General features: G+C 36.3%; 1 protein-coding gene across 4 annotated transcripts in view; it reads left to right on the top strand.

Moving 5' to 3' along the window:
* Nucleotides 1-27,832, top strand: part of LOC116462231 (cAMP-specific 3',5'-cyclic phosphodiesterase 4D) — an 810,743-nt gene that overhangs the window by 475,196 nt on the left and 307,715 nt on the right. Inside the window, exon 1 of one of the 4 annotated variants that reach the window (XM_032144523.2) lies at nt 23,475-24,252. The exons of the other annotated variants lie outside the window; for them this stretch is intronic. Coding sequence (XP_032000414.1) covers nt 24,188-24,252 — 65 coding nt within the window. The 5' untranslated portion in view covers nt 23,475-24,187. Of the gene's footprint in view, nt 1-23,474; nt 24,253-27,832 lie in introns of those variants that run through there. 4 annotated transcript variants of the gene reach the window in all.

Genomic DNA, 27,832 nt, shown 5'->3' with positions numbered 1-27,832 from the left:
TGCAAGCATTTTTTTTTTATTCCAGTGTTTCTCATTAATCTACCCCATGGCATTTTATTTCAGGTTGCATGTGTGCCAGAGATGAAAAAAGGCAAATGACAGAAGAGCAAGTATATGGAGAAAGATAGAAGGAACTTGAGAAAACTTGGCAATTTACTAAAATGAAATGGCATTGTTTCCATATTTACCAAAAACAGACAAACAAACCTAATCACTCCTCTCATTTTGATCACCTTTCATGTATATTTTCCCGGCCTAATCAAAATCTTCTTTGGTGTCACAAAATAATTGAAGAGACATGTATTGGTTTAGGTTCCTGCAGCAGTAGACCCCAATATAAGGAATATTAGTTGTTTATTTAGGAAATTCAAGAAACATAAGTAAAGGAGTAGGGAAGTGAGACAGGAAATGGAAGGATCTCTGAAAAAATACACATCAAGTCCGTTCCCACAGAGGGAAACCGGAGCTCAATCCCCGTTGCTGGGCTCTGGAAAACAGTGTGGAACAGACCCCAAAGTTATCCCAACTGTGAGATGAGGAAGCTGGGGTGCTTTTCACCAACTCCCCATCCATCACCTACTTCTGGGGGTCATTAACAATCCACCACTCCCCGGTTATTTATGCTCAGGCCAGGCATGTATCTGTAGCCAGAAAATAGCCCTTGCCAAGACTCACATGAATTAAAAACCTTCAGGCAAGGAGCTACTGGTGTTTGTAATAACAAGCTTTGAGAGGTGGGTATTCAGAGGCTATGGGCACCAATAACTTCCCTTATGTGAGTCATAAACACAATGTTAATTTTGTTTGCATGTGTATACAAGTATTTTGAATGAATGCTTCTCTTTGTTTTGTGTGTTTGGAAAATTTAAACAAAACTATCATTGTTTTTGTATTGGTATTTAAACATCTGAATATGTAACATCAAAGATGACATTAAAAAGTATAAAGCAAATTATCACAAAATCAGATATGCAGTTACATGTTTACTTGAAATTCTCTCTAGACTACATTTGAAATAGGAGCTTCCATAGGGGGAAATTTAAATTTTTTTCACAAGTTGTTTAATTATAATGTGCTTTAAAAACACTTTAGCATATCATAAACCTTCAAAACAAAATGACTAATCATCTTCTGAGATCTGTAGAAAATGTTTCTTAAATGTCACTTTCAATTACCACTTCTAGAGCTGACTTGCAAAACAATTGTGTCTCCACCAACTGAAATATGTTTTCACCAAATTTAAGATAACCTGTGGTCAGTGTGAGCTTTGTCTTGATTCAGGAGGAGGAAAGCAAAGTTCCATTTATGAATACTTTGAAAATTTTAAGAAATTCTCCTAAATTGTTTCAGCAACCAGGCCAAAAGAGAGGCCTGGAATCCCAAGGTGAGAGGAAACTTTAAAAGTTACACTTATGGCCAGGCACGGTGGCTCACACCTATAATCCCAGCACTTTGGGAGACTGAGATGGGTGGATCACTTGAGGCCACGAGTTCAAGACCAGCCTGGTCAACATGGTGAAACCCCATCTCTACTAAAAATACAAAAATTAGCCTGGTGTGGTGGTGCATACCTGTAATCCCAGCCACTCGGGAGGCTGAGACGTGAGAATCACTTGCACCCAGGAGACAGAGGCTGCAGTGAGCGAGATCATCCCACTGCACTCCAACCTGGACAACAGAGTGAGACTCTGTCTCAAAAAAAAAAAAAAAAAAAAGTTTCACTTGTGCCTTGGGGTTGGCTGCCTGCTATCATATTTTTGATATGTGTTCTTCTACCCAAAGCTCCAGTACCTCTCCTCACAGAAATCACCTCTCCTACCAACCCCAAGGGAACCCATTCCATTTTTATTAGAGAGTTCTTCTTTATACGGCCTCAAGTCTTTTCACCAAGATTTACTGATAGAGTAACAGTAAATCCACATTACTCCAGGTGTCTCTGCCCTTACCTAGCCTTCGTGTCTGTGCCATTCTTCTCAAGGAAATTGCCTTCCTTTATCAGCTTTAAAAGTCCATATTTAGGATCCCCTCTCCTGGAAACATTCTTTGACTATCCAGCCCAGATAATTTTTTTTCTCTGCTTTCTCATTATAACATTCATGATCTGTGTCATTCATTCATTCATTCATTTGCCCAATATTTCTTGAGTGCTTCCTAAGTTCAGGCACTGTTCTAGGTACTGGGGACATAGGAGGATAGAAGCCAGGCAAAGTTTGCACTCACTGAAACTTTACTTTAGTAGGTAAGAATCTATAGTTAAAAAAAAAAAAAAAAAAAAAAAATTCACATATGAGGCCTGTGAAGCAAATAAAGCAATAATGTGGTAGTTTTCATGGACATTATGTCTTTCACTACCCATCCCTCTTTTTATTGTAAACTCTCTAAGGCAAGTATAACCTCATCTATTCATTAGTATTTATTTACCACAAGGACCCGTAAGTATTTATTGATCTATCTTCCTAAGTATGTGATAATATTCTAAATAGATAGTAGATTTAATCATTGGGATTTATGTGAAGTTGGATTAAATTGATAATGATAATTACATTTAGATTGCATGGAAGGACACATTTTCTCACTTACAGAAGCCTAAACAAATGTCACAATGTTGATAGATTCCTTTATAGGATGTTAACTCTGAAGCTGTCGTGAAAATGCATGAACTAGTTTCACTTTCAACTCGATCCTTTTGGAATCATGACAGATTTTGCTAGCCCTTAATTCTTCTCCAATCTTTGTTCATCCCTCCCATTTCAATCCCATAAGACACTTATCTCTCCTCCAGAAAGATCTGAAGGGTTAAGTCACCTATTTACACCTAATTACAGTGAGCCCTGTGTTGGTTTTTTTAGGGATAAAAGGAAGTATCAGATCTCAGTTAACATATGCACTGTCTACAGTGCCTAACAATGACACAGGATGACTCAGTTAAGGAGAAAAAGACTCCGTTTATCAGCATAGGATTCTTCCCTTTAAGCTATCATATGGCAGCTAACCTTGCCTAACCTAGTGAGTTTAACCTTGCTTTCCACGTGCACACGCTTGTGTGTGTGTGTGTGTGTGTGTTACTAATTTCTAACTGTACCAGCTCCTCAGTTAATATTTGGCAACATCAATATTCCTTGTATAATGAAAAAGCATGGTCCAAGAGAGTTCGACGTGACCTCTCTAAACATCAACTTACAGCTGCAAAATAAGGAATAATTGTAATTATTCCTTATTTGTAACAACTACCTTACAGTGTTGTTTTGAAGATTAGAAGAGAAAATACAGATGAAGCACCCAGTGGATAGTAGGTATTGAATAAATGTCAGTTTCTTGCCACCTTCTCTGGCTTATGTAACAAAATTACTCATTCTACTAGTCACTCAGACTTTAGTTAATCATTAGCTAAAGAGTAACAATGCAGGATTTTTTTTTTTTTTAAATAAATTGACTAGGATTGGTTTTATGCCTGGATGGAATAGGCACTTGCCATTTCATCACAATTCAAAATTCCTCCTGAAGGCCTGAAAGCCTGAAATGTTTACCATTGGAAACTAATCCCACTGTATGGTTACTATTATTTATTGTATCTATTAACATAAAACATTAAAATATAAAGTAAATATTACCGTACTGATGTATTAGCCACTCAACATAAATGAGTTTCTTGGAGATTAATAAAACAGTACATCAGTATGTCCCAAACAATGGCTAAAAGGAAACCTAGTAACCACCCCGACCCCAAACTTGTTTTGTTAGGCCAGTCAGATTTTTTTTTTTTTTTCAGTTTGAATTAGCATCACGATTGAAAGTGGAAAGATCTCACATATAATTTCACATTTCTCTGTACAATTGAGAAACGTTGGCTATGTTGGCTCTCTGAATAGCAGCTACCTCCATTCAAGGTTTGTATTTACAATATTTCCCACCCCCATGAGTCCTTATTATCCTGACACTGAGGACAAATATGAGTTGCTGTCCATCAGCATTCCAAAGCTGTTTTTTTTTTAAATTTATTTATTTCTTACACTTAGCCTGCTTCACTTGCTACCACCACCAGCCTGATTTCTGAGAGGGGCTGAGGTAGGAGGAGGAGGAAAGTGGAGAATGGAGAGCAGTTTCTCTGAGAGCCGCCATTTTAACAGATCATTAAAGACACGATATTCACATGACGGTTGCTTACTCTCTGATGAAAACTACAAAAACAGAATACACAGGGAAGGTAATCCGAAGGTGATACCTTTCTCATATGATCCTTGGCCTTACAACCACTAGTCAAGCCTGAGGGCAGAAGTGCCTGCCTCATCTCTGCCTGATGTTACGAGCTGGGCAGGCTAGCAGAGGCAACAGGCACCCTGGGCACCTGAAGAGCTACCTGGATACCCTAGAAGAAGAGTAGGAGGTTAAGGATGAGGACAAGTCTATCGAAACAAAAGCCTGTCAAGACCAGAAAGAGAAAGTCACACTTTTGACTTTACGGTTTGTGTTGGGCTGACACAAAGGCCTCAGTTAACACCAAATACAACTTCCATAGACTTCAAGTTTCCCTCATATTTTTCCTGGGTCACTATTCCAGAGTTGAGAAACTGAACTACATCTAATATTTTATTAAAATAAAATTGCAGATTATTAGAAAAATTTATTAGTCAATAGTAAAACGTTATTTGGTTAGCTTCTTAAACAATTACATTTATAGATATCTGCTTACCCCAACAAAAATCTTCAAATGGTTCATAGACCCTTTGTCAAGCTTTTGTGCCACCTGAGAGAAAAAAAGATAAACGGGGAGGTATAATGTTAACTTTGTAGCCTTTGCTTAATGTTTATTTTTGGAATGCCTATCATTTTCTATCAGTATCTGAAACTTCATGGATTTCTATTAGCCTTCACCAATAATTACATTTGAAAGCATCCAGAAGGGACAATCCCTACCACAGTCTCTTTTAAACTCTTAATGGCTGTCACAAAATTCTATTTTTCATTTTCTCTAAGAGCACTCTATTAAACTGTTCCTAGTTATTAGCTTTCATAAAGGCACACAGAAAATGTTTCCTCTACAGCCATAAATATTCTTAAAGCAGAATCATAGTAAAACAGCTGTGATAATGTTTTATTCATTCCAGAATCCTAATGATTGAACAAAAGAGAGATACAGTCTTAAGAGTTAACATCTATTGAGTCCGTGACTGCATGCATTGTTCTTTCAAGTATTTTACCTGCACTATTTAATGTAATTCTCCCAGCCACTCTGATTTCACTCATTTTACAATTGAGGATACTGAGGCATAGAAAGCTAAAGCAATTTGGCTGGAGTAAGGGCCAGGTTAGGACTTACACCTTGGCAGTCTGCCTACAAGGTGTTCCTCACCACCATCTGACACTGCTTTCTCTGTGTAGCCCAGAGTGTCAGCCTCAGTGCTTCAACTTGAGCTTTCAGGATCTATTTAAAGATGGAAAATGTAGTTACATTATGTCACCATTTGAGATGCAGAAAGACAAGGCCACCATTTTGCACAATTCTGAAAGCACAATTCATGCTGTGGTTTGTAAAAATGGTACTCCCTAGAGCTGTGCAATGGACAGCTCAAACAGAGATGCAGTGGCCCTGCTAAAATAATGCCTTACATAAAAGAGTTTTACTCTTCATTCGCTTAAATGATTCTTAGTAACACTGGCTGACACACACAAAAAAACAGCTTCTAAGTAGGTCTGTCCTTATACTATGATCAATGGTCAACATTAAGTTTCCACAATTAATTTTACATAATCCAAAGACTGCCAAGCAGTTTATCTGGGTAAATTAAACATTCTATAATCATTTGTTCTGCTTCCAGTCATGTCCAGCAACAGGTTGAGAAGACAAATGTTCTCAGAAATGATCTCCAAGGAGTTGGAAGCAGGCTGCTTATACGTTTAATTACCAGAATAGGTGAGCGTGGTCGTGGTGACCTTTTCATGCTGTTGCAGAGCTAAGTATGAAGAGATGACTCACAGTCCTCCAATGCAACACAGGTGACCCTGCAGCCAGATTTTGCCTTCAGTGGTATGTGACTCCCATGGGGTCAGGAGAGTAGCTCAGACATTGAAATTTGACCTAATGGCCTACCTACCTGCACATGCACCCTGCCCATTTACAGAAGGGCAAGAACTCCTCTGCACTACTGAGGCCTTGTTATTATTATAGTTCCTATTTAGGTAAGAACACAATGGAGACAAAATGCATTTGGTTATTGGGCCTCTTTTTGAATATGCTGTGCTTTTTGCCAAACAATACATTCTACATAATCTTAAAAAACAAAGTCATTTCAAAGAACAAAAATACTGACCATATCCACTGAGCAATTGAGCAGAATGGGAATCGGAGTTTTAAACTCTGATATATCTGTTTTCCTTAGGGCTGAAATCTTCTTTTCATGGTTCTAGTTTCTCTAATTGAAATAAGAACCTAACCCTGTTCAAAACTACATCCCTAGGAGTGAGTGAAAAGTTAAGGATCCTCCTATTTTGTTGGATCATAGTAATGACTCTCATCCTAGTGGGGCCACCAGCAATGCTATTCTTCTCAGACTCTATCTTAGTTCCTAAGCCACTCACCAGCTATTTAAAAGAATGATTTAACACAACTAGAGTCATTTAAATAACTGTATTATTTAAGAAAGCCATATTATTGCTTTAGTTTGGTCATTCATATATCCAAACCTTGGACTCATCATCTTGCAATCTCATGTGTTCAGTTATTCCAGAGAAAACCTTAAGGAGAACTGTATTCTTCTTCCCAGCTAAACTTTAGGTCCTCAAAGCTGGCAACCACAATTTATGGTTTCTAAAAATCATCTATGATACTAAGTATGAGCTGGATCATGAATAAAACCCTTGTAACAATATATGCTTGATGACTGACTTCATCTCATTAGCAAGGGAAGGTAACTCATAATTATCAAGGTAGTACAGGAAACAGTGCACTATCTGGAAATGCTAAATACATCTCCTTGCATGAATCACTTCTTACCAGAATTCCCTTTCTTTCTAGATCCCACCTCCAGGGTTCTGTGGCCCATACCAGGCACTACAGTCCTCAGGGGCTACAGCCTATGAGCTTTTCATGGGACTATAAAACCATTTGAGACCTGGAAAATGAAGTAATTGAATACAAAAAGAAAACTGCAAAATGAGGACTAACATTTAATTAAATGTTCAAAGCATAAGATTATGTCGACTTCAATAATTGTCAAATGAGTATTCATAACATTTTACTAAATTAAAAAAAACTTATGTGCTGAGTTTTTTATTTTACAAGTATCTCCAAGTATGCTGGATGATTGCAAAGAAATCAAGGCCAGTTATTGGTTAAATGAGTTTAATAGTAGCCACATAATTTCAAAAGCAAAATTATAAAGACCCTTCCCAGACTGTTGATAGCAAAAGTAATCTACATTGTGGAAAGTGGGTCCATGTTAATATGTTAGATATAAGTAGTGAGGCCTAAAAACATATTAAAACATCTTTGCCTAAGGTACTATCCATTTGCAAGATGGTTATTTTAAAAATAGCATATGTTTTAAATTGTTATTGCTTTTTATCACTCTACTTTAATAAGAATTTATAGTTACTGTAAGGTAACAAGAAAAAGGTTAACTATCTGCAGAGATGCCTGAGAGTCAGCCAGGGAGTAACTTAAATCCTGCAGGAATCTGACTCACTGAAGACTGTCAGCTGAATGAAGGCTTAAATTTCATGGTCTTGGGTGGCAGAACTTTTTCATATTCTTTCCCCATATGGAATAACAATCTGCCCTGAAAACAGGGAGTATTTTGGCATGATCTCTTTTTGCTTATTTGCCTTCCATTTTCCATAAAGCAACTTCTGCCAAGCACCATACTTAAGACTCAACTTTTTTGTAAAAATATCAGACAAAGCACTGTCTTTAAGAACACAGAGAACACACTAGATCCCTTCTTCTGAAAATCACTGTTCTATGTTGTTTGTGGGTATTTTTTTACGTTCACTGAATGCCTGGAATGAACAGGCTGTGTTTCTCCTCAAAAGAGCACAGATTAATATACAAGGTCAGGTTAAATAGTGTCTAAGTCTGCTTTCCTATCCCTTATACAGAAGCTATCCATTCAAAAAAAAAAAACTTTTTTTATTTTTTTAATTTTTAATTCTGGTGCGTACCTAGTAGGTGTATATATTTGTGGAATACATACAAACGTATAATGCATAGTAATCACATCATGATAAATGGGTATGCATCACCTCAAGCATGTATCCTTTTTTTATGTTACAAACAATCCAATTTTACCCTATAATTGCTTAAAAAACATACAATAAATTGTTAACTATAGTCGCCCTGTTGTACTATCAAATATTAGCTCTTACTGATTCTATCTAATTACATTTTTTTTATACCCGCCAAGTATCCCATCCTTCCCTCCACGCAACCCTACCTAACCTCTGGAAACTGTCTTCTGCTCTCCATCTCCTTTGTTTGTTTTAATTTTTAGCTCCCACAAAAAGTGAGAACATGTGAAGTTTGTCTTTCTGTGAGTGACTTATTTTACTTAACATAATTATCTCCACTTCCATCCATATTGTTGCAGACGACAGGACCTCATTCTTTTTTATGACTAAATAGTACTACATTGTATATATATGTACCATATTTTCTTTTTTTTTTTGAGACAGAGTCTCGCTCTGTCGCCCAGGCTGGAGTGCAGTGGCGCAATCTCGGCTCACTGCAAGCTCCGCCTCCCGGGCAACCTCTCAAGTAGTGGATGGCCCACCCCCACTATTTTTTTTAGTAGACGGGGTTTGACCTTGTGATCCACCCACCTCGGCCTCCCAAAGTACTGGGATTACAAGCGTGAGCCACACCATATTTTCTTTATCTATTCACCTGTTGATGGAAATTTAGATTGCTTCCAAATCCTGGCTATTGTTAATAGTGCTGCAATAAACATGGGAGTGTAGATAACTCTTTGATATTTTGACTTTCTTTCTTTTGGGTATGTACTTAGCAGTGGGATTGCTAGATCATATGGTAGCTCTATTTTTAGTCTTTTGAGGAGCCTTCAAACTGTTCTCCATAGTGGTTGTACTAATTTACATTCCCACCAAAAGTGTGCCAGGGTTCCCTTTTCTTTACATCCTCACCAGCATTTGTTATTGTCTTTTGCATAAAAGCCATTTTAGCTGGAGCGAGATGATATCTCACAGTAGTTTTGATTTGCATTTCTCTGACGATCAATGATGCTGAGCACCTTTTCGTATACTTGTTTACCCTTTTTGTGTCTTCTTTTGAGAAATGTGTATTCAGATGTTTTGCCTATTTTTAAATCAGATTATTTTTAAAAAATTTAATAATTTGCCTATTTTTAAATCAGATTTCTTCCTATAGAGTTGTTTAAGCTTCTTATATATTCTGATTTTTAATTCCTTGTCAGACGGATAGTTTGCAAATATTTCCTCCCATTATGTGGGTTGTCTCTTCACTTTGTTGATTGTTCCTTTGCTGTGCAGAAGCTTTTTAATTTGACGTGATCCTATTTGTCCCATTTGTCCATTTTTGCTTTGGTTGCCTATGCTTGTAGGGTATTACTTAAGGAATTGTTACTCAGTCCAATGTTCTAGAGACTTTCTTCAATGTTTTCTTTTAGTAGTTTCATAGTTCAGAGTCTTAGACTTAAGTCTTTCATCCATTTTGACTTGATTTTTGTATATGGCAAAAGATAGGAGTCTAGTTTCCTTCTTCTGCGTGTGGATATCCAGTTTTCCCAGCACCATTTATTAAGGAGACTGTCTTTTCCCAAGGTATATACTTGGCGCCTTTGTTGAAAATGAGTTCGCTGTAGATGTATGGATTCATTTCTGGGTTCAAAACTGGTATTCCAATTTTGTTCTTTTTGCTCAGGATACCTTTGGCTATTCTGAGTCTTTTGTAGTTTCATATAAATTTTAGGATATTTTTTCTATTTCTGGGAAGAATGTCCTTGGTATTTTTATAGGGACTACATTGAATCTGTAGATTGCTTTGAGTAGTATGAACGTTTTAACAATATTGATCCTTCCAATTCATGAATGTGGAGTATCTTTCCATTTTTTTGTGTTCTCTTTAATTTTTTTCCATCAATATTTGATAGTTGATAGATCATTGTAGACTTTTTTGGTTTAGTTAATCCTAGGTACTTAATTTTATTTGTACCTATTGTAAATCGGATTACTTTCTCGATTTCTTTTTCAGATTGTTCACTGTTGGCATGTAGAAATGCTACTAATTTTTGTATCTTAGTTTTGTATCCTGCAACTTTACTGAATTTATTTATCAGTTCTAATAGTGCTTTGGTGGAATCTTTAGGTTTTTCCAAATTTAAGATCATATTTTCTGCAAATGGGATAATTTGCCTTCTTCCTTTCAAATTTATTTCTTTGGTCTGATTGCTGTAGCAAGGACTTCCAGTATTATTAATATGTTGAATACTAGTGGTGAAAGTGGGCATCCTTATCTTGTCCCACCTCTTGGAAGAAGAGCCTTCAGTTATACCCTATTCAGTATGATACTGTTATGAGATATTTCCTTTTATATCCAATTTTTTGAGGATTTTTATCATGAAGAGATATTGAATTTTATCAAATGCTTATTCAGCATCTGTTGAAATGGTCATATGGTTTTTGTCCTTCCTGTCTTCCTTTTAGTAAAAGTGATTTTCTCTGGTGGTGTGTTTTAATTTTTTGTTTTTTATTTTTTGAGAACCTGTTGTATGTTTCTTGATTTGCAATTACCAGGAGGCTTATAAATAATATCTTATAACTCATTATTTTAAACTGATAACAACACTGATTGCACAAACTAACAAGCAAAGGGAAAACCAATAAAAACTCTACATTTTAATTTTGTCCCCCCCCTTTAAAACTTTCTGTTGTCTTTATATCTTATTGTATTGTCTATATTTCAAAAAATAGTTGTAGTTATTATTTTTGATCGGTTTATCTTTTAGTCTTTCTATTTAAGATATGAGTTGTTTACATACTACAATAACAATTTTATAATATTCTGTGTTTTTCTGTGTATTTACTAATGCTAGTGAGCTTTGTTCCTCCAGATGATTTCTTATTACTCATTAATATGCTTTTCTTTCAGATTGAAGAGAATTCTTTAGCATTTCTTAGAGGATAGGTCTGGTGTTGATGACATCCCTCACCTTTTGTTTGTTTGGGAAAGTCTTGATTTCTCCATGTTTGAAGAATATTTTTACAGGATATACTAGCCTGAGATAAAAGTTTTTTTTCCCTTTAGCACTGTAAATATGTCTCCTGCCCTATAAGGTTTCCACTCAGAAGTCTGCTGCCAGACATATTGGAACTCCAGTGTATGTTATTTTTTTTATTTTTTCTTGCTGCTTTTTGGATTCTTTCTTATCTTTGACCTTTGTGAGTTTGAGTATTGAATTCCTTGAGCTAGTCTTCTTTGGGTTATATCTGCTTGGTGTTCTATAACCTTATTATACTGGAATATTGTTATATTTCTCTAGGTTTAGGAAGGTCTCAGTTAGTTTTCCCTTTGAATAAACTTTCTACCCCCATCTCTCTTTCTAACTTTTTTTTTTAAGGTCAATAACTCTTAGATTTGCCCTTTTGAGACTATTTTCTAAGTCTTCTAGGAATGCCTCTTTCTTATTATTTTTTCTTTTGTCTTCTCTTTGTATTTTCAAGTAGGCTGTCTTTAAGCTCACAGTTCTTTCTTCTGCTTGATCATTTTGTGCTGTTAAGAGACTCTAAGACATTTTTCAGTATGTCAGTTGCATGTTTTACCTCCAGAATTTCTACTTGATTCTTTTAAATTATTTTAATCTCTTTGTTGAATTTATCTGATAGGATTCTGAATTCCTTCTGTGTGTTATTTTGAATTCCATTGAGTTTCCTCTGTCTAAAAGGTCACATATCTCTGTCTCTCCAGGATTGGTCACTGATGCCTTATTTGGTTTGTTTGATGATGTCATGTTTTCCTGGATAGGCTTTATGCTTGTGGATGTTCATTGTTGACTGGGCATTGAAAAGTTGGGTATTTATTGTAGCCTTGCAATCTGGGCTTGTTTGTACCTGTCCTTCTTGGTAAGGCTTTCCAGATGCTTGAAGAAACTTGGGTGTTGTGGTCTAAGTTTTTGGTCACTGCAGGGTTATCTGCATTAGGGAGCACTCCAAGCCCAGTAGCACTGTGGCTCTTGCAGAGGTACCACTTTAGTAGTCTTGGATAATATCCAGTCATTCTCTGGATTACCAGGCAGAGACCCTTTTTCTCTTCTCTTACTTTCTCCCAAACAGATTCAGTCTCAGTTTGTCTGTCTGTCTGTCTGTCTGTCTGTCTGTCTGTCTCTCTCTCTGTCTCTGTTTCCTGGATCTGGGGGAGGGGTAACACAAGTACCCCTGTGGCCACCACCACTGGGACTGCATAGGGTCAGACCTGAAGCCAGTATAGCACTGGGTCTTGCCCAAAGCCTGCAGTAACCACTGCTTGGCTCCTGCCTATGTTTGCTCAAGGCACTAGGGCTCTATAATCAGCAGGTGGTAAAGCCAGCCAGGCTTGTATCCTTCCATTCAAGACAACTAGTTCCTCCTAGTCCTGGGCAGGTCTAGAGATGATGTCCAGGAGCCAGGGCCTGGAGGCAGAAATCTTAGGAATCTACCAGTACTCTATTCTACGGTAGGTGAGCTGGCACCCAAGTCACAAGACAAAGTCCTTCCCACTCTTCCTTCTCCTTTCCACAAGCAGAGGAGTCTCTCCCTGTGGCCACCACTGCCCCAGGCCTGTGACAAGTACTGTCTGGCTACTGCTGATGTTCATTCAAGGCCCAGGGGCTCTTCAATCAGCTTGTAGTGAATGCTGCCAGGCCTAGGAATCTATTTTGGGGCAATGGGCCCACCTCTAACCCAGGGAAGGTCCAGAAATGCCATCTAAAGCCAAGCCCTGGAATCAGGAACCCCTAGAGCCCCTTTGATGCTTTACCTCACTGTGGCTAAGCTGGTACCTAAGCTGATTTTTGGTTCTTATGAAGCTGCTTTTTTGTGTGGAGAGTTGTTCAATTTGTTGTTCCTTTGGGAGACTGCTATTTAGCCATATGGCTCCACCTCCCTCTCCATCCAAAAAGAAAATTTTAAATGCAAATTTGATACATCCAAAGAAAGTGTTTTTGAAATAAAAAATAATTGGTCTTAATTCCAAGGAAAGAACCAACATAGTAAAGTAAAAATGCATTTTTTCCAAAAGTTACTTGTTCGGTCACTTATTGTATTTTATTTAAATGAAATATCTAGAATAGGTAAGTCCGTAGGGATTACAAAACAAGTTAGTAGTTGTCAGGGAATGTGAGTGTGCAGAATGAGGAATCATTACTTAATGGCACTGTTTTCAAGAGTTACTTTTGAGTACACTTGCAGTCTGGTATCTAAATAATTGAAATATTTGAAAGTCGTTGTTCCTAGAATAAAAACAGTGACTAACTTTTAATGATTTCAATGTCATATGCACAAAAAAACCATGTCCAGAGTAATAAGTTTACCCATTCTACCATCCTTATCAAAGAATTGCTTAAATAAGTTTTAAAAAATTTCCTATTGAGATGTTACTTAAAATTCTATTTGTTTAGTTCTCAAGGTTATGCTTTCCCCAGGTTATGCTTCATTTGGGTAATCTAAGTTTAAGTCCCAGTGTAAGAGCTAGGGCATGGTACTTAACTTCCTGTAGACCTCAGTTTTCTTGACTGTGCGGTGGAAGAAATAATAGTACCTAGCTTGTGAGTTTGTTTTAAATGTTAAATGAGACAACATGTGGAACATCTTACCCAGTGCCTGGCATGTGGTGAGCAATCAATAAATGGGAGCTCATCCTGTCATCTTCAGATTTCTCTTCTGGAGCCAGTAGGCTTGAGTTCTGACCTGGTTCGTCCACTGAACTTGTAGGGGAAGCACTTAGTGCCCTTTGGTCCTCTCATCCAGTACATGGATATACAGTCTTCATGTGGTTGATACAAATACGAATGTGCTAATGCATCTTTACCAAAACGAGAGGTAAAAGAAAAGAAGAATAATCCTGCCGGAGATACATATGCAAAGATCTGAAAGTAATCGAGAATGAGGGGTTGCAGATTAGACAACACTTAGTAGTGGCTCCAGATAAGGTTCTTAGAGACTGGCCAGGATGCAGCCTTTTCATCCAGACAAACAGCCATCTCATTCATAGACTGAGTGGTGACTGATTGGCAGATTTTCTAAGATGACACAAACACCCTCCCCATTGTCCTGCCAAAATGTGGGGAAATTCTTCCTGGAAAAGTTATTTCTTTGAATTGAGCTTCCAAAAGGTCCCTCTTAGAATTCAAATACTCTATCTGGGTTGAATATCACATTGCATAATAGTTTATCCAGATTAAGCCCATTTTTCCTAAATATTTAACAAAGAATTTTTCGCTTCTTATCAGTGATGCTGGCGTTGGCTCAGTGCCTGCATAAGACTTCTTCCAATGTATTTCTTTACCCTGGCAACCAGTTCCTTTTTCTTTGGGAGAATTTTTTTTTTTATTATAACACTATTGTAGGAACTCCTTTTTGGCACAGAAGGCATCTAAAGTAACTCTGAGAGATAGAGGCTTATGAAAAACAAGACAGAGGCAAGACTCAATTTTTGAAATCTAATTCCAGCCATGAAGCAAATGCCACAAAAGGGCACAGGAAGAAAATTTGTAAAGGGCTTATCTACCACTGTTGACCAAAGATTTATTCTGTTGTTAAGCAAATACCTTGTGAGCCAGATATTGTGCTAGGTATTCTGAATACAAAGATGAAGAAGCCTCATTCCCTGTTTTCAAAGAAACTCACAGCATTATGGAGGCCCAGGTTTCTATTTGAGCCTCCATAATGCCTTGTGCTCTACCAAGAATGGTAAAACAATCCTTTCCAGTAGGAGTTCCTAGTTAGTGGCTTATAGTTAACCAAATGAAGAGACGGTGACCATACGGTGCTGATAAATTGAAAGGAATTAGGATGAACATCTAGAGGTTTGCATGGCCAGACACCTAATTCAGATTGCAGAGCAGCAGGATGGGAGGCGTAGTCCCGATTTAACTCTTGATCAAAAAGAGGGGTAAAAGAAAAGAAAGATAATCCTGCCAGAAATGCGTATGCAAAGATCTGAAAGTGATCAAGAGCAAGGGATTGCAGATTGGACAGCATGCTTTCTCATTTAATCCCAGAGGAACCCTAGGAAGATTCTAGGTGTGCATATTGTCCTTATTTTGTAGAAGAAGGTATTGAATCTTAAAGAGATAATGCATTTTCAAAGCTTACACAGTCCAAATCGACAGCTAAACAGTGGCTGTGGGATTTGAATGCCCCTGTGATGTTCACTGTGTGTTTCCATACACTGCAAATGTGTTATAAAATAATAATAATAATAATAAACAAAATTAACCTGAGATATTCCCAGATTCAATCAATTCAAGGAGACTGAACTTCTGAGTTTGTCTTGGAGTTAGTTGGCCTTTACTGCTACTTATGCTAGATTTTGAAGGCAGAGTAGGAAATATACTTAGCAGGGGAGTGGGAGAAAGGTGAGATGTTCCCCAGGCAGGGAAAACAAAGTGAGCAGATTTGGGGCAAGGTGTGTGAGATTGTATGGCTGGCAAAATAGGGTGGGAAAAAATAGTTATCAAGGGCAAAGCTGAATAGTAGATTGAACCCAAATGGTAGAATTTTTTTATTTTTATTTTTATTTATTAATTAATTAATTTATTTATTTATTTGAGACAGAGTCTCGCTGTCACCCAGGCTGGAGTGCAGTGGCGCGATCTTGGCGCACTGCAGGCTCCGCCACCTGGGGTTCACACCATTCTCTTGCCTCAGCCTCCCGAGTAGCTGGGACTACAGGTGCCTGCCACCTAGCCCAGCTAATTTTTTGTATTTTTAGTAGAGACGGGGTTTCACCGTGTTAGCCAGGACGGTCTCGATCTTCTGACCTCGTGATCCTCCCACCTCAGCCTCCCAAAGTGCTGGGATACAGGCGTGAGCCACCACGCCCGGCCCAAATGGTAGAAGTTTTTATTTAACACACAAAAAAGGTTGAAATTGATCCTGTAAGGAATATGAAGCTATGGAAGGCTTTTCATCAGAGGCTTTGACATTTTAAGGTTTGTGTCTTTGAAAGATAATCCAAAGATAAGAGAATAAAACCTTAGATGTGTAAAATAGGAGTCAGGAAACTTACACAAGCTATGTGTAAAGGGAGTCAAGGGGACAGGATCCAAAGGAAGACAAAAGCACAAACCAATTATTTTAAATCAAATACTAGTACAGTAACATATATTTTTAAGTTTTAAAGCTGCTTTTCTCCATAGCTTATCGATTACTGTTTTAAAACTTATTTTTAATAGCAGATATTATTTTTTGATTCCTTATCATATTCTAGATACTTTGCTAAGGTTTTACATGTCTTTTTTAGTCCTCAGAAAATTCTCTTTTGTCTCCATTTTACAGCTGAGGAAACTGAGGCCAGGGAGGGTTAAAAAATTTGTTTGCAATCAAACAGCTAGTGATTGGTGGAACTCGGATTTGCAACCAGGCAGTCTGACTCCAAAGGCCTCTTCTTAACTTGATCCTACATGCCCTTCCTAAATAGTAGCCATTTTTCTCAGAGCAGATCTTTTACATTAGAGAAAACTTATTTGTAATCTGTGATCAAGGAGAAATTGCCCGAGTTGCCTGGATTATTTTGGCATTTTTAATATGTGCAAGAAAAATGTTATCAAATAAATGTAAATTAAATGGTCCTGATGAGAGTTTACTTTCTAATAAAACAATTTTCAATATTTCCCGTTACATCACAAACTAAATTATTATTAAAACACATCTTGTGTGCATTTATTTTTGACAGGCTGCTTTTCACATTTTTTTTTTTTTTTTTTTTTTGAGCTGGAGTTTCACTCCAGTCGCCCAGGTTGGAGGCCAATGACACAATCTCGGCTCACTGCAACCTCCTCCTCCCAGGTTGAAGCAACTCTCCTGCCTCAGCTTCCCAAGTGGCTGGGATTACAGGTGCCTGCCACCATGCCCAGAAAAGTTTTGTATTTTTTTAGTAGAGACGAGGTTTCACCATGTTTGCCAGGCTGGTCTCAAACTCCTGACCTCAGGTGATCCACCCGTCTCGGCCTCCCAAAGTGCTGGGATTATAGGCATGAGCCACTGTGCCCAGCCTCAAATCTTATTTTAATGAAAACCTCAATTTATCTCAGTGTTAGAAACTAGGGCTTCATTTGGCAATGTGGTCTTCCCAGTTGTTTTATCTCTTTCAAAAATCTTTTAAGAATTATTTTTATTGAAGTAAGTTAATTTTAAAATTTTGCTTTATCTCTTGAGATTGGTATATAGAGTTAGGAACTACTTGATTAAATACAGGAAGCTACTATAAATTTGAAATAAGAACTAAAGTTATAATGTGACCAAACTGGATAAGTACTGATAACATTTGTATATATTTAAACAGAAAAAAAATGTTGGAAGAAGAATTTTTAAAAACACACACCAGATGTTGGTAAAGGCAAAGATATTTTTGCTCTTGACTTTGTCTATGAAAGTCAAGTGAACACTTTGTAAAGAATTGATGATGGATAAGGCAAGTACATTGATTTCTCAAGGTATGAACTGTTGTCTTCAAACCTTGTGCTTCCATGATTGATTTTCTTTAATAATGAGACATCTAGACCATAACTGGCTATGTGATTCTGAATCTACCTTTACAACTTAATCTTTATGATTCCACTATGTGAGATATCTAGAGTAGTCAAATTCATATGGACAGAAAGCCAAATGGTGCTTGCCAGGGGCTGGGAGAAAAGGAGAATAGGAAGTTACTATTTAATGAATACAGGGTTTTCAATTTGGAAGGATGAAAAAGTTCTGGAGATGGATGGAGATAATCATTGTGCAACAGGGGGAATGTACATTACACCACTGATCAGTATACTTGGAAAGGGTTAAAATGTCAATTTTATGTGATGTGTATTTTACCATAATAAAAAATAGTTAATATTTACCTATACTTGGAGACAGTTGACATATAGTCATTTGATAAATAAAATTTGTAAATATGTATGCTTAGATAAACATAGAAAATTGTTTTAAAGTAAAACGTATAGATTTCTAGCTTTAAAACTGTGGAGAAACAATCTTCCTATGCCATTTTTTTCTTTAAAAAATCACTCAAACCAATAATTAGTACAAAAAAACAGAAAGGTACATTTCATCTTTGAGGAAACTGGGAGCTGTCTGTAACTCTAAGCCATGATGCATAAAGATAGAAGTAGGAGGAGAAAAGGTCAATGACTTAACCAAATCAGAGAGCAATACTAAAGTGAGGCAAACTGAGCTGCCCCAGTCCCCCAAAACATACTTTGGAAGATGGAAGAGTTCTAAATACAGCAGGTGTATGAACATATATATTATATACACTTCTCCATAAGCCCTCACTCTTTTTCAGTGTAGTCAACATACTTTGCATCCCTCTCCATGGAAGACAGAGACTTTGGGATACTAGGCAGAGAGTAGGAGAAGGATGGCTGTATGTTTAACTCTATTTAGGACAATTAAATGAATGTCTGCAATGTGTCAGTAAGACCTTCAACGTCCTTCTCCTACCCATACCAGAACACTAGCAAGCATATTTATATCCTTCTCTAGAAAAATAGAGATACCCCAGAGGGAAAAAACCTCTTACAAAGAATAACATTTGGAAGAGGCAAAGAAAATCCTCACTGGGCACTTGATGATGCTGCAGTGAAACTCCCAGTACACAAGCCTCACCCATGTACTTAGAGCTTACTGTCACCTTTCTACGGTGTCATTCTTGTGTATGAATTGGGATCAGGAATCAATGCTGGAGTTTGAGGATACTACACTCATCGCTCCTTGATTACATTATTTACATGTATTTATTTAATAAAATTTAAATATTTAATTCAAAATAAGGTTAATTTGCAGAGAAGCATTTAAGTTTAGAATATAGAAGAACAAGAAATGTGAAAGAGGGAAAAGAGGAGAGGCAGAATGCAAAGGAAATACAGCAGCACTTAGAAAATTTTAAATTAGATAATTTAAGTTTTCTTCTGAAATCCAGTATTGAATTGGTGCAAAATTCTGAAAGTCAATTACAAAATTCATTTTATGTCAACATTACCGACTCCATGCACAAATGTTTATTCTAGTTTTAAAAACTAGTATTCTGTACCTTTTAATAGCCAATGTAATTTGTTGACAAATATTTAAATTTATACATTACCAGAGGTCTCACATATTGTTACCTTTTAAAACGATCATTTGTTAACCAGTATTGCCTAATGCGGCAATCAAAATGTCATCTGTTGTGTAGGTAACAGGAAACTACCATTACTCATGTTGTGAGATGGTCAAAGACCTTATCATGCTTTATGGCTAACAAACTCATGATGTTGTCATATATGCCCTCATCACAGTGTTTATGATACCTAAAAGTTAGTGCCTAAAAATTAGAAACAAGGACAGTGAAGTTAGATTGTCTAATCCTGCATATCTTAAAGATCTAAAATTTTCTGGCTGTTAAATATGTTTATCATTATATTAGTAATGTACATGTACCATTTTGATTATATTAATTCATTGCCACTGTCCAACTAAAGAGGATGGATGAATTTTAAAAACTTTCAAAAACTTGGTAGCATTTTTTAATCTCTTTCTCTTCCTCTTTTCTTTCTGTCTTACCCACACACAAACACATACATACACATACATACATGCACACATACACATCATGAAGAGCAAGCTTTGGAATGAAATATACCTGGGTCCAAAAATTTTGAACAGATTATTGGCTTTCTTTATGTATGAAATTATTATTATCACATCTACTTTGGAGGGATGTTGTGATGTATAAGTAAGAAAGTATAGTCTACTTAGCACGTAGGTAATTAATAATTAGTAGTGATTATTATTATCCTAATGTGACAGTTTATGAAAGAGGTAGGAAATCTGAAGATAGGAAAGCCTTCAAAATACAATACTCTGGACTTCTCCTTTGGGAATTAAGGAATGTAGCTCCAAGCAAGTTTCATGCCAGTAGGAAAGTCCTTGAATCCAATTGTATTCCTATTAAGTGTAATAAAATAAAAGAAACCTCTAGAAATTGCCTCAAAATTCCCCTCCAGATAAGGAAAATAACACAATATTTCTCAATAATGAGGAACTGCTACAGAAGTTCAAAGCGTCTTATTTTCATTGACGTTCGAGTACAATAGAGAATAGCAGGAAACTGTAAAAACTGCAGTCCCCTGGTCTTTTTTTCTAAAAAGTTAGTTTGACACATCTGGAGTACTGAATTTCAGCATATTTGAGAGGCCTGAATATTTAGTTGATATATAATATGGCTCTAAGAAATATGCTCATGATAGATTGGAAAGTATAGAGTATCTATTGTAATCTGAAAATAGGAATTTAGAGAACAGAAGATTTGATAGTAGGAAGAGTATTTGAAAAGAGTAATACTTGAGAAAACCTGAGTTGTATGGTAAAATTACTCCGTAACACCTCATTCAATTGGCTTCAGTTAATGTTTAATGTTTAATTCATGGATAAATGTCGTAAGTCTCACAAGTCATGCTCACCATTGAATGATAAGAGAGAGGGAGATCACATTTTAGGTGCGCACAATCTACCTGTATGCAATCGACGCTTTCCATGGAAGTGTTGCCAAGTTGTATCGGGGCACCGTTAGTAGTATGAGACAGACTTTAGGAGTTATTTTGGACTCTTTTTTTTCTATTAATATATACTTATATTTTGGGGGCAAATTATACCAGTATATTAAATCTATTTACAGCATAAATATAAAGTTACCTTTTATATTCAGTTTAAGTTTTTTTAAAAAGTGAGTCAATTAAGAAAAATATCAAATCATGGTATAGATGGAATGCTAATATGGAAAGAATTATGAAGGTTATGTTATGACTGAAGTTTCAGAAACATCAAATGACATAGTCATTTGATTCAACAAAACATCTACAGATGGATGACCCAACGGATGTATACATCTATGGTACAGTCTATTGAAATGTGGTAACAACCAGAAAGTAAAAGGTCCATACATTATACAATTCAGTACAACAGGGAAATACTGAGAAATAATCGCAGCTTCTGGATCAAAAGCATGGGCCACATGGTTCCTAAATCCAGTCTCCCCATATCAGTCCTCCTCATCAGCCTGCATGCCGTTATATGCTTGCATGCTAACAGGAATTTGGAGGGAAATGCCATATCTTTTCCATTTGGGGAAGCTTTTCAGAGGGAAAACTACAGGATGCTTAGATTACAAAACATTCTTTCAGAAATGTTCATGTGAGAAATGGCCTTACAAGTGGAGAAAACTCTGTAACATCAAATACATACTATTTGTTTTTTTTTTTTATTCTGTCACTACCTTAAATATTAGGAGTAGAAGCAAAATTTAAATTTAAATCTCAACAGTCTTACAACATAGCCCATCTTTCTTTCTCTGTAATGGCAACCTTGATGTACCAATCCAAAAACTTTGAGTATTCTAGTTAGTTCCATACATTGTCAGATTCCCCACTTAAGTTTGTTTTTGCAGGGGGAGAGGGACGATTTCTTAGTCATTATGGTACTATTATACAGTATTTAGTAGATGCCCAATAAGTGTGTTAGGTTTCCAGAGAAAGATTCTTGGAAGATGTAGAATGTTGGGCAAGTAAGCAAGGAATAGCACATGGGGCTGCACTAAACTCATGTGTGTGTGACAGAGAAGGGAGTGGCATCAGGCTAAATAATCTCACTGGGACATGGATCTGGGGGACAGTAGAACACAGGCTAATTATTTCTGGAGAGTTGAAAACTCAGCTTTCAGACATTACATTCTCTGATCATTGTCATTTTCTTTCTGAAATGGCAAGTGGAAGCTATTTGGTAGACCTTACATGGAGAGAACAGTGTTTCAAATAAATAGTAGTTGCTTAATTTTACTTGGTTTGCTTTTGTTCTTTCTTTTCCCACATTTAAATTCCAATGAGAAAAAAATTAAACCTCTTCCTCTAAATCCCCTCTCCCCTAAAAATGATTAGTCTCACAAACCATTTAAGTTTCCAAAAAATATGTGATTAATTAATCTGCTTTAAAATGCCAGCAATATACTAGACATGGGACAGTGCTAAGAAAGTGTGAATGTCCCCAGCAGTCATAAGGAAACTGAAAAGCTTAAGGGGATAACTATGTGGAAAGCAATTTATTGGCATTTACCATAAGAGGCCTGAGAGTCATTGAAAGAAGACTAAGTCACAAATGCACCTTGAAGAGTGACCAGGGGAGCAGATGAAGGGTTTGTTGTAAGAAGCAGCCAGAGCCTCTGGCGGATGCCGTACTACATTTTCCAAGTTGTTTGGGTGGGTCACAACTGCACTCCAACATCCTGTCTGCAAATGCTAAATAAACACCAAGTTCACGTCAGACTAGAGAACCAACGTACTAACTAATGCCATTTAAGCAATCAGAATGCTTATGTTATTTTCACTTGGTAATTCACATCCAAAATAATTGAAGTTGGCACACCCAGAGGAGTATATATCCTCTGTGGAGACGTTCAGAGAGATAGGCAGGCTGGTCAACCGTTTCTTCTGTTAGGAGCAATTGGAATCAGCTTAGATTATATCTACTGTAATAGAAAATATTTTATATTTAGGAGGTGGGAAAGGTTTTGGCCTTCAAAATAATAAGAGATATTGACAAGATATAAAGCTTCATTCCTTACTGAAGAGCTGTTAAGGATTAGCAAACCCAGAGTCTTTGTGTGTAGAGATGAATGAAATTTGCATATTTTTTTTTTTAAAAAGGTTTAGAAAACATTGTGCAAGGGAACAGCCTTAATACGTGCAGCCACTTGTCCAGGAATAATACATTCGATTTTTCAGTTTAAAATTCCAGTATTTTCTGATCCAAGGGTGCCTGTTACACTCTGCTGAATTTTTAAGAGATAATTTACATCTCTACAACCAACTCCAAAGCATGACATTTCATTACATCTGCTCAAAATGAACAGCTGCTAAGTCATCAAGTTCTCTCAACTTTGTTTCTAAAGAGAAAGTTTAGTTTTAGTGCTTCAGTGAAGTCCTTTTTTGAAAGAATGACTTTTATAAAATTCATTTGTTTATTACGGTAAATAAACAACTTAATGGCAAGAGGTGTGTTCCTTATAAAGGTGCTCACGGAATGTTACCCAGAATAACACAGACATCTCATTTCCCAGAGAAGGAAATGGTTTTATAAGTTTTGTGAGGTCTCTTGTCTGCTTGGCCGGTTTACAGTGCCGGTCTCTGGAGCTGATCCGCCCCTTTGCTTTGTAAGTCTCAGCAATTGACGAGGCTAGGCTGGGTGCTGGGCTTTTCTTTTTTTTTTTTTTTTTTTTTTCCCTTTCTCACTGCCCTGCGGTGTTTTGAACTGCCTTCTTACAGACGTCATACAGCCCTTGAGGAATAGTTTCTGCCTGGTGAGATTGAATGATAGTTCTCATTCACAAAGCCCTGGATTCTAAGCAGGGACACACAGAAATCACTTTCGCAGGTAAATCAGCTTACCCAGCCCAAGTGTGGAGAGCTTTGTTCCTTGGCTGACTTCTTTGCTCCACGGAGAGGAGTGTTTTCCTGTGCTTGCCCTGAAATGGAACTTCCTTGACAGCTCTCCCGTGTTACAGTACCTCCCGGTCATTTTCTTTTTCTTTCTCTCTACCTGCGCTCTTCCAGTGTCGGAAACCTTTAAATCTATTATTATGGAATTGCAAAAAAGAGATCAAGTGACTCTTTCACTATGCTGGTTTCCCTTGTGACCCAGATGAAGAATCAATTCAGAATTCAGTTCTTCCCTTGGCACTGCAAGACACAAAAGAAACTGTCACTTCCTAACAGCCTAGTACTAGAGTAAATTCAGTATGAAGGAAGAAAGCGCTCCTGCGTGTTAGAACCTTGCCCATGAGCTGGACCGAGGACAGAAGGTGGACTCCGGGAAAACTGGATTTCTTCAAGCAGCCTCCCTTGGAAATGGAATATCTTTAAAATCTTCTTTGCAGAAAGACAGTTAGAATGTATTAATCAGAATAGTTGAAGACTTATTTTCCTTTTTATTTTTTTTCAAAATGAGCATTATTATGAAGCCAAGATCCCGATCTACAAGTTCCCTAAGGACTGCAGAGGCAGTTTGGTAACGTGCTTTTCTCTCATGCTTCTCCCCTTTACTCTTTTAAGATTGACGTACTCCTTGAGTATTTAGTAAGTTGTGTGATGTCGAGGCTTTGTGAAAGAAGGCAGTATTGGAGGCTCTTTTATTCTTTATTTTGTTCCCAAACTCATGTGCTTTAACCAAATGGGTGCTGATATATTTTTTTAATTCCTCTTGGACTGTAACAATTTATCTGATGATAATTTTTAAAGGAGGAAAGAAACTTGCAAATATGTCGGGAGTTTTGAAAATGAAAACTTGTGATTTTTCAGTGTCTGATTCAGTTGCTTGTTTTCTTTTCTTCTTTGCTTGCTGCAAGCAGGCTGGTGGTTGACAGGCTTTGCCCTTGTCTTTAAAAGCAATACCCTCACTTTTAGCACAGATGTGTTAGAAATTAATAATGTTATTTATATTTAATCATACACATGAAACAAACTTGAATTTAACTATGTGGCTAAATGGATATCAGGTTGCTTATCATTCAATCATCTCGTGTTTTATTTTATTAGAAATGATTCCTAGTAATTATATTTCTGGTCATTTTAATGCTTTTACTCTAATGAAAAATACGTCAGTTTCAATGTATTCTAATGTTTATTCTATTATTTCCCTATTGGTGATTTGATATGCTCATCAGCATATGGCATAGCCCTTAAGGAGTGTTCTCCAACAAAGTAACTTTTTTTTCTACAATAGGTATTTACAAAATACTTTTATGGCTATTTTAGGGGTTAGTCTTATTTTGTTTTTCTTAGTGATTGATTATAAATAACTAAGCTCACCTCTTTGAAATGGAAATAATCATACCTCAGACTGGGGAAATAAAAGCAATGATTGAAGTGAGGTGGTTGAGAATAGGAGGAAAACAGGCCAGCAAAATATGCATTATCATGTGAGCAGGCAAACACACATGTAAATACTCGAATTATTTGCGTCAGGAATTTAGCTTGTGTTTTTGTGGATAGGTTAGCCTTTGCTGTTATTGTAGTGTTTTACAGTCAACCAGAAACAAGAATTGCCCCATCCACAGTATTTCTGTGAGTTTTAATAAATTATAGATGAAGATTTTGTCTCTTACGTTAGTTGCCATTTCTTACAAAATAACACATGCAATAAATTATTCCTTGAGTTTATTTAAAGAAAAGATTGCATCTGCAAATAAATTCAGAGAGTCCTGTCCTTTTTTTCCTCAAACAATAAATACTGGAAAATCCTCAAAATCCTTTTATGAATTACCATAGCTAATATAAATCACCAACATGAGTAAACAGAATGTATAATATACAGGAATTTTACTCATTTGTAATTTATACCATTCCTATGTGAAAAGGTGATACTACCTAATGAACAGTGTTTAACCAAACTATTTCTCTTTTTATCTAAACTGCCAGGAGATGTATTTTCAAATTCAGGTTTCAATTGGAAATAATTAGTTCATTTCAGGAGATGAGTAACATTGACACCCTTTACCTCTCTGAGATTAGCATAGTCTATTTTTATCCACAATTATTCTATTTTTTGTTTTAAATTGTATGAGATATTTTCACAAGTCAGGCCACAATTTAAAATGCATTTTTAAATATATTGACTTGTTAATGTGTATATTGTTCCATTTAACTAAAAATATTCTCCATAGACTTGGGGATAGAATGATTTTTTTGTAAGAAATAAATCTCTCTCTCTATATGAATGATTCTTAGATTTAACTACACACTGTAGAAACCTCTCCAGTTATTAATCTTACATCTGACTTAATAATATAACTGCTTGGGTATATCACTGCAGCTGCCAAATAATTTGGCCTGAGGGTATCATCAGCCGTAATAACAGTTTTGCCATTTTATTATCCTCCTATCGGTCAAATATTATACACATCTATTATATTTATTTGTTTAATTACATGTATAAAATCAATATAGATTATAGATTTGGGATATAGAGAAAATATATGTTTGTGTGTATATATATGTATACACACACACGTACACACACACATACTTACCTGAGCATTAAAAAAACCCAAACGGCCTCTCTTCTTGTGCCTCTGCACATAAAGGCCACCGGCCTCAAATTGCTCAGAGGGACAATGTTTTCTCACCACTGTTCCTGTCCACATTTCTCCACCACCACCTTACCCTCGTTCCTTTTCAGTTGACTTCCCATGAGAGAGACCTACAACTTTGCCATTTATCTCTTTTTCAGGTGTTTATTTGTTTTCAGGTTGATCTCCAAAATACTTTGTTCTTGGGACCCATCTTTCTGACTTTACCATCTTCACTCTGATTACATAAATCTGTTTTGTGTTCCATTGGTCTACTTTCTCCAAATCTGTCTACTTTCCTCCGGGATTCCCCAAAGCCAAACATTACGTTTGGAAGTTTGTTGTATTGTGCAAGACTCCAATGTTTTGGGTTACTTCTTTATCTTTTTCTATTTGTTTCTCTCCAAGTATCATAAAAAGCAGTCCACACTAACTTGTCCTTACAGTCTTAATTAAATTGCTATGAGATATTCACATTTTAAATGGGATTTCATGGCAAACTTGTATTTTATACCCTTCCTCTTATTAAAGGTCAGCCTATTGTAATTAAAATTTTATCAATTTCAAGACAAAAATAACCTTAAAATTAATCTATTTGTCTCTTTGTAACATAAGTGTCCAAATTTAGAGTTTATGTAATAAAGGTGTATACTAGGTTGCTTTTATTTAATGAACATTTATTTATATGCCGGGTTCTAGCAGAAAGTGATTATAGTATTTATTCTTAAGCATGATTTAAAAAAAATGTGTCTGCATGACATTGAGAAAAACTTTATTTTCTTATGCTCTCATAAAGTTAATAAAATTAGCAGATTCATTGATCGCAGAATTGTTTGCCTTTCTTGCATATCTTAAATTCAGATTTAGTCAGTTGTTATATACTATGAAAATATTACCTTACATATTCCTCGATATCTCTTTAACACTTTTATGAACATTTATAAACATTTCCCAGGGATACTTCTCATTAATGTAATTAAGACTTGTGATTTAGTTTAAGTAAGTAAAACATTATTAGTCTTCCAAATATAAATATAAAGAGAAGTTTAGTCAATGGAAGTGGACTTTGTTCTTTCCTGCTGTCAGAACAGTGTTTAGGATTTATGTGTTACATGTAAGATCATTCATTATGTAACCTGAAAAAAAAAGAGATGCTACTGTTCAAAATATGACTGTGGTTGTTTTTAAAGCAAATTTCAAAATTGGTTATTGTGTATGTAATAATACTTATACTTTTCACTGTAAGTATTATTATGTAATAAGTATACATGTGGTACTTAGGTTTGTAGATGTAGAAAAAATTCTGGAAGGCTCTGTCCAAGCTTTTGGTAGTGGTTATTTTTTAGGAGTAAAAAAAAAAAAAAAAATGTAGGAGTGAAGGTAGGGGGGACTGCCTCTCTTTCTTCACTGTATTTGCATATTATGTGTAGTTTTTATCAATAAAGTATTATATATGAAAGTTTAAAATATTAAAAATATACCTACTATATGTACTAGCAAGCTCATCTTTATATATGCCAG

The sequence above is a fragment of the Hylobates moloch genome, unplaced genomic scaffold (genome assembly GCF_009828535.3).
Source record: "Hylobates moloch isolate HMO894 unplaced genomic scaffold, HMol_V3 SCAFFOLD_23, whole genome shotgun sequence".
In the NCBI taxonomy this organism is placed as follows: domain Eukaryota; kingdom Metazoa; phylum Chordata; class Mammalia; order Primates; family Hylobatidae; genus Hylobates; species Hylobates moloch.
The sequence above is the reverse complement of the archived record's forward strand: the minus strand, read 5'-3'. Positions and strand labels throughout refer to the sequence as shown.